Raw genomic sequence first — 18572 nt, 5'->3', positions numbered from 1 at the left:
TCTCTCCCACCTGATCATCAGCAATCCCTTTGCTTACCTCTCTTCTTTCTCTCTCTCTCGGTCTGTCTCCTGGGCACTGTCTCCATTTATTCATCTCACTCATCAGCATTAAAATCATCCTTTCCGAGCTGGTTTCAGTTCTGACAAAAAGTCACTCAACTCAAAGTGTTAACTATGTTTTTCTTTCTCGAGAGATGCTGCCAGACCTGCTGAGTTTCTCCAGCATTTTCTGTCTTAGTTTCAGATCTCCAACATCTGCACTTCTTTGCTTCAATAATAAAAAACAGCATGCTGCTCCTGACCTCAAGATAGGCCTCACCGACTTGCCAACCAATTCTGTCACAATTCTTGCCATAGCCGACATCATTCAGGCTCCTTTACAATTCTGCCCAACATCGATTGAATAGAATAGAATCCCTACAGTGTGGAAACAGGCCATTTGGCCCAACAAGTCCACAAAAAACCTCCAAAGAGTATCCCACCCAGATCCATTCTGCTGAATGATGCACCTAACCTACACAACCCAAAACACTACAGGCAATTTAGCTTGGCCAATTCACCTCAGATAACATCTTTAGACTGTGGGAGGAAACTGGAGCACCCAGAGGAAACCCACACAGACACAGGGAGAATGTACATACTCCACACTGACAGTCACCCAAAGCTGGAATCGAACCCAGGTCCCTAGCACTGTGAGGTAGCAGTGCTAACCACTAAGCCACTGTACCACCCTATGTTTGAGAAGTTAGGTTATTACATGAGGGAGCAAAAAATAAAAGTATATTGTGGTGAAAAATCAGAGTTTACGTTTCAGGTCAAGTGACCTTTCCTCAAAACTGACCGAAATGTTAACTCTGATTTCTATCTCCACAGATGCTGCCAGTCCTGCTGAGTTTTTACAGCCATTTCTGTTTTTATTTCTGATTTACAGCAGTTCTTTCAGTTTTGTTTGAAAGGACACTGTGATAAGTTGCTATAATATGAAGTGGGAGTACAATTACAGACTATTTGGGTTCAATGGCTTTTTCTGTGTAATTCTAAAACCTACCATAAGGAGATACATACTGCGGCCTCAGTGACTCTCCCTCTGCCTTCCCTCTTTCAGAGGTTGTTCTGTGACACTGGCAAACACAATCTGCAGGATTGGGTTTGCTACAAAACCTCTCATAATTAAACACACTTCTGACATCACTACTCTATTTTATCACCATCATTATCGCCACCCAAGAGAATCCACTTGGACTAGGTACCAAATTATAGTCAGCTCATTATGTAGAGTCATAGAGTCATAGAGATGTACAGCATGGAAAGAGACCCTTCGGTCCAACCCAATCTAGTCCCACCTGCCAGCACCCGGCCCATATCCCTCCAAACCCTTCCTATTCTTATACCCATCCAGATGCCTCTTAAATGTTGCAATTGTACCAGCTTCCACCACTTCCTCTGGCAGCTCATTTCATACACGTACCAGCCTCTGTGTGAAAATGTTGCCTCTTAGGTCTCTTTTATATCTTTCCCCTCTCATGCTAAACCTATGGCCTCTAATTCTGGACTCCCCACCCCCAGGGAAAAGACTTTGCCTATTTATCCTATCCATGCCCCTCATAATTTTGTATACCTCTATAAGGTCACCCCTCAGCCTCTGATGCTCCAGGGAAAACGGCCCCAGCCTGTTCAGCCTCGCCCTATAGTACAATTCCTCCAACCCTGGCAACATCCTTGTAAATCTTTTCTGAACCCTTTCAAGTTTCACAACATCTTTCTGATAGGAGACCAGAATTGCATGCAATATTCCAACAGTGGCCTAACCAATGTCTTGTACAGCCACAACATGACCTCCCAACTCCTCTACTCAATACTCTGACCAATAAACGAAAGCATACCAAATGCCTTTTTCACTATCCTATCTACCTGCGATTCCACTTTCAAGGAGCTATGAATCTGCACTCCAAGGTCTCTTTGTTCAGCAACACTCCCTAAGACCTTACAATTAAGTGTATAAGTCCTGCTAAGATTTGCTTTTCCAAAATGCAGCACCTCCTATTTATCTGAATTAAACTCCAACTGCAACTTTTCAGCCCATTGGTCTATCTGGTCAAGATCCTGTTGTAATCTGAGGTAACCCTCTTCACTGTCAACTAAACCCCCAATTTTGCTGTCATCTGCAAACTTACTAACTGTACCTCTTATGCTCGCATCCAGATCATTTATGTAAATGACAAAAAGTAGAGGACCCAGCACCGATCCTTGTGGCATTCCACTGGTCACAGGCGTCCAGTCTGAAAAACAACTCTCCACCACCACCTTCCGTCTTCTACCTTTGAGCCAGTTCTGTATCCAAATGGCTAGTTCTCCCTGTATTCCGCAAGATCTAACCTTGCTAATCAGTCTCCCATGGGGAACCTTGTCAAACACCTTACTGATCACATCTTACGCTCTGCCCTCATCAATCCTCTTTGTTACTTCCTCAAAAAACTCAATCAAGTTTGTGAGACATGATTTCCCACGCACAAAGCCATGTTGACGATCCCGAATTAGTCCTTGCCTTTCCAAATACATATACATCCTGTCCCTCAGGATTCCCTCCAATAACTTGCCCACCACCGATGTCAGGCTCCCTGGTCTATAGTTCCCTGGCTTGTCCTTACCACCCTTCTTAAACAGTGGCACCACGTTAGCCAACCTCCAGTCTTCCGGCACCTCACCTGTGACTATCGATGATACAAATATCTCAGCAAAAGGCCCAGCAATCACTTCTCTAGCTTCCCACAGAGTTCTCGGGTACACCTGATCAGGTTTTGGGGACTTATCCATCTTTACCTGTTTCCAGACATCCAGCACTTCCTCCTCTGTAATACGGACATTTTGCAAAATGTTACCATCTATTTCCCTACAGTCTATATCTTCCATATCCTTTTCCACAGTAAATACTGATGCAAAATACTCATTTAGTATCTCCCCCATTTTCTGCGGCTCCACACAAAGGCTGCCTTACCTCTTCCAATTTTTCAATGCGCTTGATAAGCTTGGTTGTAATGGAATGTAACTTTATGAGGTCTAATCCAAAGATGGCACCTTCCAACAATTCCATTGCAGAGGAGAGCTGAAAATAAATGAGAAACACATTGAAATAATGTTGACTGCAATTAAACAAAAGCTTTCATTGCAATACAGTCCGGAAGGAGCCAATTTTTGTGTAAGATGTTACACCGTAATCTCATCTGCTTTCTCAGGTAAATGATCAGGGTGCAGAGTTTCAAAGACTGATTTTGGGTTAAGTCTAAAACCAGAAGAGTTTGGAAGAGAGAAATCTGCAGTCTGTGAGGGCAGGACTGCCAGATCTTCTGGTGATCAGACAGTTGATTCGTTGACAGCAAACTTACCAGAATTCAGATGTAGGGAAAGTGTGCCCCTGTAACAAATCAGAGGTCAGTAGCTCCAAAGCTCAGCGGCATCACAAGGAGACTGTGACTACTGCCAGTATAATTGCTCATTGTCTCCCGACAGGAAAAATATATCTTGTTGGTGGTGAACTTTCTCGAGTTGAGAGTTGTGGGATCAGAAGCAAATGTGAAGGTGTAGCTCACTCTTGCCACCCCTGTCCCAAGATCAAGTACCTCAGTCATTCATAGTTTAATACACTTTGAGGTATCACCCCACTTCCATCCTATCGACAAATTGTCAACCTACCTGCACTGTTAACCAGTCAGTTAGACCGACTTTTTCTCATCCCACCTCAGGCCAAAATAATCTCAGCCTAGGCAGGAGTAGGCCCTTAACTGGTCATTAGTTGACCAATTGTCAGTAGCAGAAAAACTACGTTTAAACTGAGCAAAGACAGGAAGATGGGGAGGTGCTTGGATGCCACCATCCCATCTAATTAAGTTCCATTCCCAGTGAATGGCCCAGGATTGGAAGAGTCCTCCCCACAGGATTTACTCCTACTATCATGGAAAATATTTAACCTTCAATCAATATCATAAAGACAGATTATTGGTTATAATCCAGTTACAAGTTCGCACAAACAGCAGTATGAAAACTGGCTACTGCATTTCATGCATTACAACAGGGAATACATTTCATTGGCTTCAAAGAGCTTTCAGAAAGAGACAATACTAATGCAAGTTTTTTTTTCAAAAACACAAGTGACCTTCTCCAAAGTGATACCATGAATCCTGAAGATGAATTGATTTCAATTGAAAGAGGTTGTTTCCAAGACATAAAATAACAATGGTGTTCTTTTGATGAGTTAATATATTAACTATGTTATGTATAATTTTGTTCTGTAATAGTTATCAAGCACAGTTGTTAGGGTTCCATTGAGACTAGGTTTAGTCACGTCTAAGCTATTGTCTCAAGTGGCACCTGTGTTTGCTGTAATGCAGAGGGCAATCCCAGTGATCCTCCAATTTCCTCAATGGTTTACAGGATCCATGTCCTGTGATATTATAATGAAGAGCAAATACAATAACATGAAATATCCAAAATAACACCTTGAAATCTGTTTTAGTAATAACTCTCAGATTTCAACTCATTCTCATCATGTTTCATTCTGCAGACAGCACAATCCATGCAACAAATAGATCTGTCATAATTGTTTCTGCATCTCCTTGCTTATCCTATCAAGAAACACCATGGATTAGATATTCCTTTGTCTATTGGGCAATTCACTCGTTGCTCTGTAAAGTCACCTTATCCCTAAAGCTAAAATATTTTTTGATATCACCCCGAATGACTAATTACAAGGTTATATCTCCTTGTGGACTCTCCCACTAATCTAATTAAGCAACTCAGTTAGATCACAGAAAATGCTGGAGAAACTCAGCCAGTCTGGAAGCATCCAAGAAGCAAGAAAAAAATTTAACATTTCAAAACCAATATGCCTTTTCTTCAAAACTGGAAAACCATGTTATTTTCTAATGAAAAGAGTTGCTAACTGCCTCTGATGGGCTTTGGAAATGAAAAGCTTGACTGAACCTTTTACTTTCATGACAGCAGTGTTCCACTGGCCTCTTTGCACATGTTTCATTACTCACTCAACCCTGCTTTTCATATTCACCTCAGCTTCAAATTAGGAGCATTCAGATCTATTTATCTTTGTTAATATCCACTGTTAATCTGTTATGAGTTGCTATCTAACAGTGTTCGTTGATCAGCTGTTAACACAACTGATATTAGATTCCCTACAGTGTGGGAACAGGCCCTTTCACCAAACCAGTCCACACCGACCCTCTGAAGAGTAACCCACCCAGACCCATTTCCTCTGATTAATGTACCTATACACTTTCAGCAATTTAGCACAGCCAGTTCACCTGACCTACACATCGTTGGACTGTGGGAGGAAACTGGAACACCCAGACACAGGGAGAATGTGCAAACTCCACACAGACAGTCACCCAAGGCTGGAATCGAACCTGGGACCCTGGTGCAGTGAGGCAGCAGTTCTAACCACTGAGCCACCGTGCCACCCAGTTAGCCAGCTCATAATGCTAGACCAGCTTCACAAATTCAGTAGGCTTTAAGGAAAGTTGATTTACCGAGTGGAGACTCAAAAAATCACTACTGCTCATGAATGATGTAGGCCAATTTATGTTACGTATGAGCGTGAGACAACTTCCCATCAGCTGCAATCCCCAAATGTAACAGGGGCCAGTATAAGGGTCTCATCTTGGCCTGCAGTATCCAATGAAGGGAAGTTTGCTGTCAGTTGGCATTTGAAACACAAATGCAAAGAAATTCACTTGTGGCTCTTGGTATCACCCCGAATGACTAATTTCAAGGTTATACCTCCTTGTGGACTCTCCCACTAATCTAATGAAGCAACTCAGTTAGATCACAGAAAATGCTGTTTCCATCAAAAAGGATTGTGAGAAGACGTGATTGAGGTTTTAAAATGCGACAAGGAATGCATAATTTAGCTGCAGACATACCATGAGCACTGATTGCGAAAATACAGCCCAGTATTAAAGACAGTCAGTTAATTCAAATAGAAGTAATTATTTTTTCTCACATGACAATGGCAACACTTCTCCTTGTGGAGGTTATTCATGTTCTGTCAATTAACACCTCTTTAAAGGAACTGTATGAATATAAATTTAGAAACAGAATTGAAGATTATAAAGAAGCACCGATGGAGTTAAGTGAATGCACTTGGGAATTATTATTTTCTAAGCAGCTGAAATGGTACAAATAATTGCAACAGGAATTGGTTAATAAGGAATCATAAAGCCTCAACGTTATGGAGATGTATTTGATTAACTTGGGCGGAAGAGGAATAGGTAAAATCTTTCAGGACCTTCTCTAGGATTAAAGGCAATAGGTGGACTCCACTACAGAATGGACTATGTATTATCTATAATCAAAAAGGGTGGCACTGGAAAAGCACAACAAATCAGGCAGCATTAGGTGGAAAGGCAGGTGGAGGTAATTGTGATCGGTCAGTGTGAAGGGTAGAGCAGACAGGTGGGAAGGAAGATGGACAGGTAGGAAATGTCAAGAAGGTAGTGCCAAGTTGGAGGCTTGGATCTGAGATGAGATGCGGGGAGGGGAGATTTGGAAATTATTAGTGAAGTCGATGTTGATGCCGTGTAATTGAAAGGCCCCGAGGCGGAAAATGAGGCAGTGGTTTTGATGTGGCAGTGAAGGAGACCTAGTACTCGCATGTCTTTGGGGGACTGGGATGGGGTGTTGAAGTGGTTGGCCACAGGGTGGTCAGGTTGTTGGTGCATGTGTCCCAGAGATGTTCCCTGGCACTTTGTGAGTTGGTATCCTGTCTCCCCAGTGTAGAGGAGACCACATTGACAGCAGCAGACACAGTAGATGAGATGGGTGGATGTGCAAGAAAATCTCTGTCGGATGTGAAAAGATCCTTTGGGGCCTTGGACGGAGGTGAAGGTGGAGGTGTGGGCACAGGTTTTACACCTCTTGCGGCGGGGAGGGAAGGTGCCAGGTGTGGAGGGTGGGTTGGTAGGGGGTGTGGACCTAATGGGGAGCCATAGAGGGAATAATCCCCAACACCTCATCTTCATCATAGACATCCAGTCACTATACACTCATGAATGACAAACTCATTCAATTGGGAGAGAGTGAGGACTGCAGATGCAGGATATCAGAATCAAGAGTGTTTTGCTGGAAAAGCACAGCAGGTCAGGCAGCATCCGAGGAGCAGAAGAGTCGACGTTTCAGGCCAGAGCCCTATATCAGGAAATGGTTTCAATTCAAACTCATTCAATTGGTGGAACTGTTCCTCACCCTCAACAACTTCTCCTTTGAATCCTCCCACTACCATCAGACCACAGGGGTAGCCCTGGATATCCGCATGGGCCTGCCTTTTCATAGGATACGTGGAACAGTCCACCTTACGCAGTCACACTGGTACCATACCCCACCTTCTCCTACAAAACATCAGTGATTGCATCGGCGGCACCTCATGCTCCAACAAGAAGGTTGGATGGTTCATCAACTTCACCAACACCTTCCACTCTGACCTCAAGTTCACATGGACCATCTCTGACACCTCCCTCCCCTTCTGGACCTTCCATCTCCATCTCAACACAGACATCTATTTCAAACCCAACGACTCCCATAGCTACCTTGACTATACCAACTCCCACCACCTCCACCCTCCCCCATACCCCAACCCCTGTAAAAATTAGATCCCTTACTCCCAATTCCTCCACTGTATCTGCTCCCTGGAGGAGCAATTCCACTCCAGGACATCCCAGATGACCTCCTATTTCAAGGACCGCACTTTCCTTTCTCACATGATCAACAATGTCCTCCAGCGCATCTCCTCCACTTCCCGCACCTCCACCATTGAACCCCACCCCTCCAATTGCAACAAGGATAGAACCCCCTGGTCCTCACCTTCCACCCCAACTGATCTCCCGACAGCGCATTATCCTCAGTCATTTCCGCCACCTACGGTCAAACACCACCCCCAAAGATATTTCCCTCCTCCCCATCTGCATTCCGCAGAGACCATTCCCTCCGTGACTCCCTTAAGTCCACACTCTCCACCAACCCACCCTCCATACCCAGCACCTTCCCTTGCCGCCACACAAGATGTAAAACCTGCACCCACATATCTCCCCTCACCTCCGTCCAAGGCCTCAAAACTGATGAAGGGCTTATACCTGAAACTCCGACCCTCCTGCTTCTCGGATGCTGCCTGACCTGCCGTACTTTTCCAGCACCACCCTTTTTGACTCTGACTCTGCAGTCCTCACTTTCTCCTATGTATTTTCTGCAGAGCTTCTGTGCCAATTACTGTCTCAGATTCCATAACCTTTGACATTAAGGAAATACAGACGAAAAACAAGTGTTTATATCCTAGCTAATTCCCAAACATTCCGAAGTGCTGTACAATAAAAGGAATATTTTGCTTGCCACAGTATTGAATGAGTAAACATGTCAATGTTGACAAATTCAACATTTCACTTTTCTTCATTCTCATTTTTAAAGAGTTTGTATCTATGTGTTTCCCTTTCTAATTGTTCATTTTAGACAAACCCATCTTCAAGGTCAGGCAGAAGTAAAGATTCCATTGCCCTGTTTTTGTTAAGCAGGGAGGTTTTCCTGGTACCCAGGTCAGAGTTGAAGCACCATCACTAAGAACACAACTACTGGTCACTCATCTCATTATTGTTTGTTGGACTTCGCTATGAAGAAAATAGAAAATGTTTTTACCAACATATCAAAACATGTGTCTAATTTGCTTCCACATTGTATATGGAGCTACTTTGGGCGGTTTCCGAGCAGTATGTTAAGTTGCTTTATAAGTGCAGTTTCTTCCTGTCCTGAACTCCATCTGGAACCAACGCATTTAATGGTTGAATTCTTCAGCTGTTACTGGCAGATAAATGATAGCTATAGTTTCCTCTTTGTGTTCTAGTGAAAATGTTGCTCTTGGCTTTAACAGATAGTGAATCATAATTTCATTTCAAGTGGCTGCTCAAACTATATTGTACACAGAACGTTTCTTTTCAGCGTTCTAGTCCCCCCTTTCTTGCCAGTAATTTCTTCATTAAGCATCCTGCGCAGGATTTTAGGAGTTGAATCTGGCTTAACTGGCTCCCAATAAACTGCACGCTCAAAACACACATTAGAATGTTCTGACACTGCAGACAATGGGGCTGTACACGGCATCCTCCGGGGACGTATTTGTATTCTTCTTATTCTTGAGATCTCTACCCAAAGGCAGTGTGGTACCCACTGTGCCACATTATCCATCACAGGTAGGGCAAGGAGACAGGTCTTGAAATTACCCCAGCCAGTCCAGGCGTAAACATTGTGCTCTTGGAACCAGAATGATCCACAGTAGCCGTCCAGCCAACTGGCTCACAATGAATCCAAGTTGTTTGGCACTACAGACTGTACAAGCACGTTGTATCTGCAGCGACGAGATGTAGGGACTCTGACTTTTTTTTCATCACACAGCTGATCAGGAATCTCTCCCGCTCTTATCACCTACTGTTGGCATACACTGGAAGCATTTGCAAGTTTGGAAATGTTGTAAATGCACCTTCCTTGACCTTTAAGCACTGCAGTGTGGCTTGAAGCTGCTTCTTCTCGCTCAGAGGCAAGAACACGACCATAGCCATGTTCCTGTTGCTATAGTTTAACAATAAACTGTTCTCAAGGAGTACGTTTCCACTTTGAGAATGGAGCGGTGCAGGAGAGGAATGTGCAAACTGGGAACTGTATATCAAAGGCATCTTCTTCTACATCATTGTACCATTTCTAACTAGTCTCACCACTACCTTTCCAGGTTCTTTGAACAGATATTTGAACAAAAGCAGGTTTACTTTTGCAATGAGCTGGCTCCAGGTCAAAACATCCCGAAACTAACTTTTATGTCAGAGTTAGAAAGCTCCTTAGGCAAAACAGAATGAAACATGATATTAATTCAGTCAGTCTAAGTTGAATTTAACGTTGGTCTCAGAATCTATGACATTAACCTAACTCACTCCAACCCATTGCCAGTTGAGCACCAGTTGATTTCCTTGGCTTTTTCGTATTTTGAGAAAGATGACAGCTGTAAACTTCTCATTTATCTTGGACTGAAGTACCAACCTGAATAAAGTTCAAGGTCTAATTTTTAGTTACTCCTTTTGGGCGGCACGGTGACACAGTGGTTAGCACTGCTGCCTCACAGCGCCAGAGACCTGGGTTCAATTCCCGCCTCAGGCAACTGACTGTGTGGAGTTTGCACATTCTCCCTGTGTCTGCATGGGTTTCCTCCCACAGTCCAAAGATGCGTAGGTCAGGTGAATTTGCCATGCTAAATTGTCCATAATGTTAGGTAAGGGGTAAATGTAGGGGTATGGGTGGGTTATGCTTCGGCGGGTCGGTGTGGACTTGTTGGGCCGACGGGCCTGTTTCCACACTGTAAAGTTATCTATAGAACATAGAACATAGAACAATACAGCACAGAACAGGCCCTTCGGCCCACGATGTTGTGCCGAACTTCTATCCTAGATTAAGCACCCATCCATGTACCTATCCAAATGCCGCTTAAAGGTCGCCAATGAATCTGACTCTACCACTCCCTCGGGCAGCGCATTCCATGCCCCCACCACTCTCTGGGTAAAGAACCCACCCCTGACATCTCCCCTATACCTTCCACCCTTCACCTTAAATTTATGTCCCCTTGTAACACTCTGTTGTACCCGGGGAAAAAGTTTCTGACTGTCTACTCTATCTATTCCTCTGATCATCTTATAAACCTCGATCAAGTCACCCCTCATCCTTCGCCGTTCCAACGAGAAAAGGCCGAGAACTCTCAACCTATCCTCGTACGACCTACTCTCCATTCCAGGCAACATCCTGGTAAATCTTCTCTGCACCCTCTCCAAAGCTTCCACATCTTTCCTAAAGTGAGGCGACCAGAACTGCACACAGTACTCCAAATGTGGCCTAACCAAAGTCCTGTACAGCTGCAACATCACCTCACGACTCTTGAATTCAATACCTCTGCTAATGAACGATAATACTCCATAGGCCTTCTTACAAACTCTATCCACCTGAGTGGCAACCTTCAAAGATCTATGTACATAGACCCCAAGATCCCTCTGTTCCTCCACCTGACCAAGAACCCTACCATTAACCCTGTATTCCGCATTCTTATTTGTTCTTCCAAAATGGACAACCTCACACTTGGCAGGGTTGAACTCCATCTGCCACTCCTCAGCCCAGCTCTGCATCATATCTAAGTCTCTCTGCAACCGACAACAGCCCTCCTCACTGTCCACAACTCCACCTATCTTTGTATCATCTGCAAATTTACTGACCCACCCTTCGACTCCCTCCTCTAAGTCATTAATAAAAATTACAAACAGCAGAGGACCCAGAACTGATCCCTGCGGAACTCCACTTGTAACTGGACTCCATGCTGAATATTTACCATCTACCACCACTCTCTGACTTCGACCGGTTAGCCAGTTTTCTATCCAATTGGCCAAATTTCCCTCTATCCCATGCCTCCTGACTTTCCGCATAAGCCTACCATGGGGAACCTTATCAAATGCCTTACTAAAATCCATGTACACTACATCCACTGCTCTACCCTCATCCACATGCTTGGTCACCTCCTCAAAGAATTCAATAAGACTTGTAAGGCAAGACCTACCCTTCACAAATCCATGCTGGCTGTCCCTAATCAAGCAGTGTCTTTCCAGATACTCGTAAATCCTATCCCTCAGTACCCTTTCCATTACTTTGCCTACCACAGAAGTAAGACTAACTGGCCTGTAATCTAATCTAATTAAGCCTTGAAATGAGACATGTAGTTTGAACACATTCTGAAAATTGCTGCAAATCAGTTTCTGTCAGAAAGTACAATAGCACATAATCTTGAACAAAGCCCTCTATGTTTTTTAAGATGAGGTAGGAAAGAAAATTGTGAAGAGAACACAAAGAGATGACGAAAACATATAGATAAATTGTGAGTGGGCAAATATGTAGCAAATCCAGTATAATGTGGGGAAATGTGAAACTATCCATTTTGGCAGGAAGACTTTTTGGTTGGTTGATTCGCTGAGCTGGGTTGATTTTCTTACAAATGTTTCGTCTCCCTCCCTGGTGGCATCTTCAGGAGCCTCCGGATGACGCCCTGTTGTTGTGATCTGCCCCGAATCTATACGGTTCTGTCTGTTGTGGCGGGTGGTTCTACTTCTGGTTTTGTTCTGTACTGGTCTGTAGATGGGATCTACTTCAACGTGTTTGTTTATGAAACCAATGGATGAATACCAGGCCTCCAGGAACTCCTGAGCTTTTATTTGTTTGGCCAGTCCCAGTATCATGACATTGTCCCAGTTGAATTGGTGTCCTTTGTTGTCAGTGTGTATTGATATGAGGGAGGGCTGGTCATGTTGTTGTCCAAGCTGACATTCATATATTCTGGTGGCGAGTTTCCTGCCCATATGTCCTATGTAATGTTTCTTGCAGTTGCTGCATAGTATTTTATATACCACATTGGTCCTGCATATTGTGGATATGGGTCTTTTGTCCTGAATAGTAACTAGAGAAGTGTTGCTGTGGATCCTTGTGCTGTCGTTATTCCCAGAGGATGTAGAAGTCTCATTGTTAGTTCTGAGACATTTCTAATATAGGGTAGAGTGGTGGGGGGCACAGTGTCTTTTTGGTGCCGTTTGTAGGCCAAGCACCAAAAAGATGAAGCTGGTAGGATATCCATTATTGACAAAGACTTTGTATAGGTGTTCCTTTTCTTTTTTTGCGGAGTTCTGGGGTGTTGCAGTATGTTATGAATTGTTTAAACAAAGTCTTGACACATGCTCTTTTTTAAAAAGATGTATTGTCTAAATGGTGAAAAATTGCAGAGATCGGAGATACAGAGGGATCCAGGTGTCCCTGTGCATGAATCGCAGAAGTATGCAGGTACAACAAAGATTCAGGAAAGCTAAATGAAAGCAAATAAATATTATCATTGGTTGACAAAGGAATTAAATACAAAAGTAGGGAAGTTATGCTTCAGTTATAGAGGGCATTGCTGGAACTCCAACTGGAGCGCTGCTCAGTATTCATAAAAAGAGTCAATTAATTCACAGTGGAAAGAATTATTTTTCCTTGCATGATATCAGACATAGGGGCTCGTACTGGAATGAGAGGTTGTCTTGGTAGAAAATTGTGGACAGTCTAGGTTTGCATCTGCAGGAATTTAAAATAGTAAGAAGCACCTTGATTGAAGCAAAGAAGATCAAAGGAGGTCTTGACAGGCAGCTGTGGAGGAGGTGTTTTTTCTTTTAGGAAAATCTAGAACTGTTCACAAATCAGAGGAGATTAAAATCAGATCAACCATGATCTTATTGTGTGGCATATCAGGCTTGAGAGATGAATGCCAATTTCTGCTCCTAAGTCTATGTTAGTGTAGGTTACCAAAGTAATAAAGCACCCAGTATGCCCATCATTGACATCCTTCATCCGACAACTGCAGACACAAACTCAGTAAGGACATTCCCAGTTGCAAAGAAGTGTGCAAATTCCAACTTGAATGGTTTCCAATTGAAAAAAAAAATCACTGATGATGCTGTCACAGTACAAGTGGAACGTAACAATCCCAAGGAATGAAGCAGCCCTTGAACAGTTCCAATAACGCATCTGGCTCAACTTTGTTCTTGTTTCCGGACTCAAGATTTTTTTTGGAGTTGACACAAGAAGTACAATTAGACCATGAGCTTTGCAAACCTCCGTGATTCCTTAGAAATTGTTACACCTTTATGAGATGCTGTCAAATTATGTTTGGCTTTTTTTCCAAATGTGTTTAATGTCTTTTTCCTCCAGGTATTCCACATCGGAAGACAGAGTTTTTAATGAAATGCACTTTCACAGACAAAAATATCATACTTGTAACTCACCCAAGTCAGTATGTCTTGTAGGAGGTCAGTCACTGCATGTTAATGACCAATTTGACTGTAGGGAAAACCACAGTGCACTTCAAAAATACGTCACAAGGGGAATGTGGTGTCCTCTGACAACTGCAGCACTCACTATCATTGGCCTTGTGGAGATCAGCTCACTCAGCACAAACAAAACATTTTCCTATTCCTTCAGCTTCATTTTTATATTGAGCACATTTGCAAAACCAAGCCATTAAACTTGTTGAACTCGCATCAGTTCCAGAAAGTGTACTGTACTAAATTCCGAATACTATAAAACAAAATCAGTTTGCTGTTATACCCAAGACAGCAATTTCGGGAATGTAGACTGCCCCATTGGGAGCAAGCATTTTCGATTCAACCTGTTACTTCATCTTTATTCGCTCCAGAAATTGATTTTTTAAAATCCTTTCAGAGTAAATATAAATTATTGCTCCAGTAACAGTTGTAGGGCAGACAATAATCCTTATACAACTCACCTTACAAACCTTACCAGACTCATCACATTGAAATTCAAGGCAATTTTACTTTTTCTCCAGCACAATGTTCAAATTGCAATGTTCAATTTGTTTTCTTGTACAAGTTAGAACAAAGGTTTCAGAGGTAACCTTCATCGATCACCTATAATTGTGTCAATGACTGTTGCATTTTTCAGGGCATGTTACTGTGAGGATACAATCTTGTTTAAAGCTGCACAATCTTTTTAACCAGCAGAGTAAGGATTCCAGAGAAACTGATCTTAAATCCATTGTATGGGAGTATTATGGCTTCATGCAGCGTTGTTTCCTTGAGTACTTTGACCAGGTGCCCCGCGAAGAAGCTGGAAACCTATTTAGACTATATACCCAAATCTTCTGTTTTATTTGACATATATTCCTGATTCAATATTGATGTAAGAGAGACTTACTGAACCCATCTCTCAAATTAGGCCATTGGCAGGATTGTCCACTATTGCCAAATTTTTTTTTAACATTTCTTAATCACTGGTGGCATCATTGTGCTATCTTGGTGCATTCTTTTCTGAAAATATTGTTGTTTCTCACAGCTGGTAGTGGTGTTTGTAGACTCACTGTCTGGCATCAATACTGGGCAAAGCCATGGGATGTGCTGGAATTTGTACTTGATGTGCGTGTTCAAGGAGGAACCTGTACAGTATTGATTGAAAAACATAATGAGGATCAATCCTACTGTGACCTGGTGGGCACAGCGTTTAGCACCACTGCATCACAGCACCAGGGACCTTGGTTTGACTCCAGCCTTGTGTGTCTGTTTTTGTGGAGTTTGCACATTCTCCCCATGTTTGTGTGAGCACCTGCTGGCTGCTCCAGTTTCTTCCCTCAGTCCAAAGATATACACTTTAGGCAGATTGGCCAAGCTACAGATTTGTCCAGGGATATGCAGGTTAGCTGGATTAGTCATGGTAAATGCAGAGGTTGCAGGGCGTGAGGGGTGGATCTGGGCTGAATGCTCTTCAGAGGGCTGGTGCAGACTTGATTTTTGATTTACCAGCCAAACCAATAAAACATGTCGGACACTTTTCTTAAATGCAGAAATCAGTGTAAAACAAATTATACAATTAATACAACCAAACAAAGTCATAGGACCCAAATTTATGTGGTTTAAGAGCACTAGCAAGATAAGGGAGCTCGACTTGTCCTATAATGACCGACTCTTCTACATGTGACCATAACTTGAGCTAAGTCTCCATCTGATGAAGCCTGTTCAGAATGGTTCTAATACTCGGGAGTCATTTGCAAGATTATTCTACTGTGCTTTGGTACAACGGAAAACGTAGGGAGGTGATATTATGGAGCGTTATAAAATCATGAGAGGAATAGATAGCATAATTGGACAAGGTGTTTTTCCCCAGGGTGTGGGAGTCCAAATCTAGAGGGCACAGGTTTAGGGTGAGAAGGGAACGGTTTAAAAGGGACCTAAGGGACAACCTTTTCACACAGAGGGTGGTGCATGTATGGAGTAAGCTGCGAGAGGAAGTGGTGGAGGCTGGTATAATTACAACATTTAAAGGCATCTGGATGGGTATATGAATAGGAAGGGTTTAGAGGGATATGAGCCAAGTCCTGGCAAATAGGACATGTTTCTATGCTGTACATCTGTGATACTCTATGACTCCATAACTGTAATTATTACATAGTAAAGAACCTAAACCACTCCATTCTAAAAGATGAAAGACTTAATCTAAATTTGTTTAAGAACTATAACCTGATCTAGTGTATTTTTAAACTAAAGTTATTTAATATGCCATTACTCGATGACACTGTAACCCTTTTGCTATAAATTCTGTGTCATATGGTCAGGTTCCACAACCACCTGGTGAAGAGACAGCACCTCAAAAGCTAGTGCTTTTCCAAATAAACCTGTTGGACTATAACCTGGTGTTGTGTGATTTTGAATTCTATAACTGTAAATTACAACAAATCACTGTTAGGGCTAGTTCGTCATTATCACTGTACTCTACACTGCACACTGTCGATGCTTAGGATGCTTTCCCATAAAATTGAGCTAATGTTATTTGAGTTAATGAGCCCTCAAAAGGCTGATTTACTGCTGATGTGAGGAGGTTTTTGTCTATGGTGTGTTGGGTGACAAAAGGCAGGGTCAGGGGAACTGATCAGACCGCCACGAATATGTTCAACAACAATGAGCAAATCTGATTATTTGAGCGCATTTTCAAAAGCACTTTTGATTCACTTGTCTACGATGGTGCCCCACACCCCTTCCTTTATCACAGTTTGCCAAAAACGCTTCCATGAAAGCATGCCCTCAGAGACTTGCTCCACAGCCTGATAGTTATCAATCCAACATGTTCAGCTTCAGTTGCAACCAACCTTGAAACTGTTGCCTTCCGCTTCCTGGAACTTCTGCAATCTGATTTGGCCAGCGCAGGAGTCGAGAGCCGAGGGTGGGGCGAGGCAGGTACATTTACAGTGTGGTCCCGAGCTGATAGTTTCCACCGTGTACGAGTCGTCCGGCCTGGCGGTGCCTTCCTGAATCCGGTGGCAAGCGTCCCGGCCCAGGGGTGTAAGCACACACTTACAGCGGCAATCCGAGCCCTCAGACACGGCTTTCACTTTGTCATAGTCCCCTAGCAACTGGAGGCAAGCGAAGAGCAAGTCACAACCCGTGCGTGTGTGTGCAAAAGAAAATAGCAAACCTTAAGTGCAAAGCAGCAATATTTAGTCACTACATGATGTGTCCAGTCAGTATACGGTCAATAATGAATGCACAATTAAAAACGTGGGAGGATTACACTTCTGTTACTTCTGACTGTAACTTTGTTTCATTTTAAAGAATTGTGCATCCGGCAATCTGAAGTTTCCTAAATCTGTTGCTGCACAACAAACCAGAGCATTTAGAAACTTGCAAGCGCACATTTGCAGCTTTGATTTTGTCTCAGGGATCTAAAGGGAAAAGAGGAGCAGGACTTCCTCCTAAATGGAAGACAGTATCGATAAGAATGTTCCCAATTAGAATTAAATAATACTGATGCAACGGTGCTAAAGGAAAGCTAAAGAATTTGAAAAGGTTTTGCATATAAACGACAGGTCTGTTAGACTGAAATAAACAACGGTATGACGGGCACATCATTAAGTTATAAGAAAAACCATTTTCCCAAAGGTGCAATTACCATTCCAAAAATATACTGCAGTTGTTTTCAGTTTGTTTCCCCTCTCGAACTAGTAAAGGGGGTGATTTTACCTCTGATAGGTTGCTGTCCTGTTTCTGGGATTCAGTTGTCCTGGCTTCAGCGTCACTCTTCGCTTCCTCCCAAACAACTGGCATCGGTTTAGCATTTTTGCCGGTGATGTTGCGGAGTCCGCTGTTGACCGGTAGCCCACTGCACAGGGCCAAGCCCACGATGAAGACTACTCCCCACAGCATCTTCGTTATCCTCATGAAGGGAGCTTTCCGCACTCACTGAATAAGAGTGTGGTCGGGTCGGAGGGCAGGATTACTGGCAGCTGCCAAGAGCTGCAGAAAACAAATACCAACTCCCCCCCCCTCCCGCCCCACTAAAATCGGCAAGATCAAGGCTGAGGCAAACACTCCAGAGAACGGTCCAGTTCCTTCACTTATAGTTTTTGACAAATACCAGTTGCACAAATAATACTGCGTTGCCATTCATAGCGAACCCCTGATGTGGAGAGAGCATTAATTTCCAATGTGCAGCAGAGCTGGGTTTGTCGCTGCTGATTGACTGAATGGGACTAGAGGAAGCCAGGGGGAGTCTTACTGCCAATAGTCAGCAGGAACAGATGAAGGGGTGGGAAAGGAGGGGGCTGGTCCAATTCTAACAGCCTTAAGAACAAAATGCAGAAAAGGAAGAGATGAAGAAACCAAGGATTGGTACAATTTAAGAAAATGTGGAACTTATTTATCAGAAGAAACTTAACCATGGTCCAAATCTGGGAAAGAATCAGTGAAGTGAGATGAGGGAAAAAAATAATTTGAGACACATTTCTCCATTCTTCAAACCGCATTTTGTGATACAGTGTAAAGGCTCTCAGTTATATTGTTTTTATGTTCTGGTGTTTGAAATGCAAAATAATTCAATAGGATAATTATGGGGAAAATATTTCCTCTGATAACGGTATTAAGTGTGGGGAAACATAATCTTAAAAATAGAGCTAAATTATTCAGATAGGAAATCAGAAG

The 18572-nt window shown here is 43.0% G+C and overlaps 1 protein-coding gene across 1 annotated transcript in view; it reads right to left on the bottom strand.

Moving 5' to 3' along the window:
• The window catches only part of LOC140479611 (olfactomedin-like protein 2B), a 77218-nt gene extending 59116 nt beyond the window's left edge, over positions 1–18102 (bottom strand). Inside the window, exons 1-3 of the mRNA XM_072573459.1 lie at positions 17616–18102; positions 16745–17008; positions 2996–3103 (exon numbers count right to left, since the gene is read on the bottom strand). Coding sequence (XP_072429560.1) covers positions 2996–3103; positions 16745–17008; positions 17616–17813 — 570 coding nt within the window. The 5' untranslated portion in view covers positions 17814–18102. The remainder of the gene's footprint in view (positions 1–2995; positions 3104–16744; positions 17009–17615) is intronic.
• Between the last annotated feature and the right edge of the window lie 470 nt (positions 18103–18572).

Source organism: Chiloscyllium punctatum, chromosome 7, assembly GCF_047496795.1.
Source record: "Chiloscyllium punctatum isolate Juve2018m chromosome 7, sChiPun1.3, whole genome shotgun sequence".
Lineage (NCBI taxonomy): Eukaryota > Metazoa > Chordata > Chondrichthyes > Orectolobiformes > Hemiscylliidae > Chiloscyllium > Chiloscyllium punctatum.
This window is presented reverse-complemented; position numbering and strand designations above follow the sequence as displayed.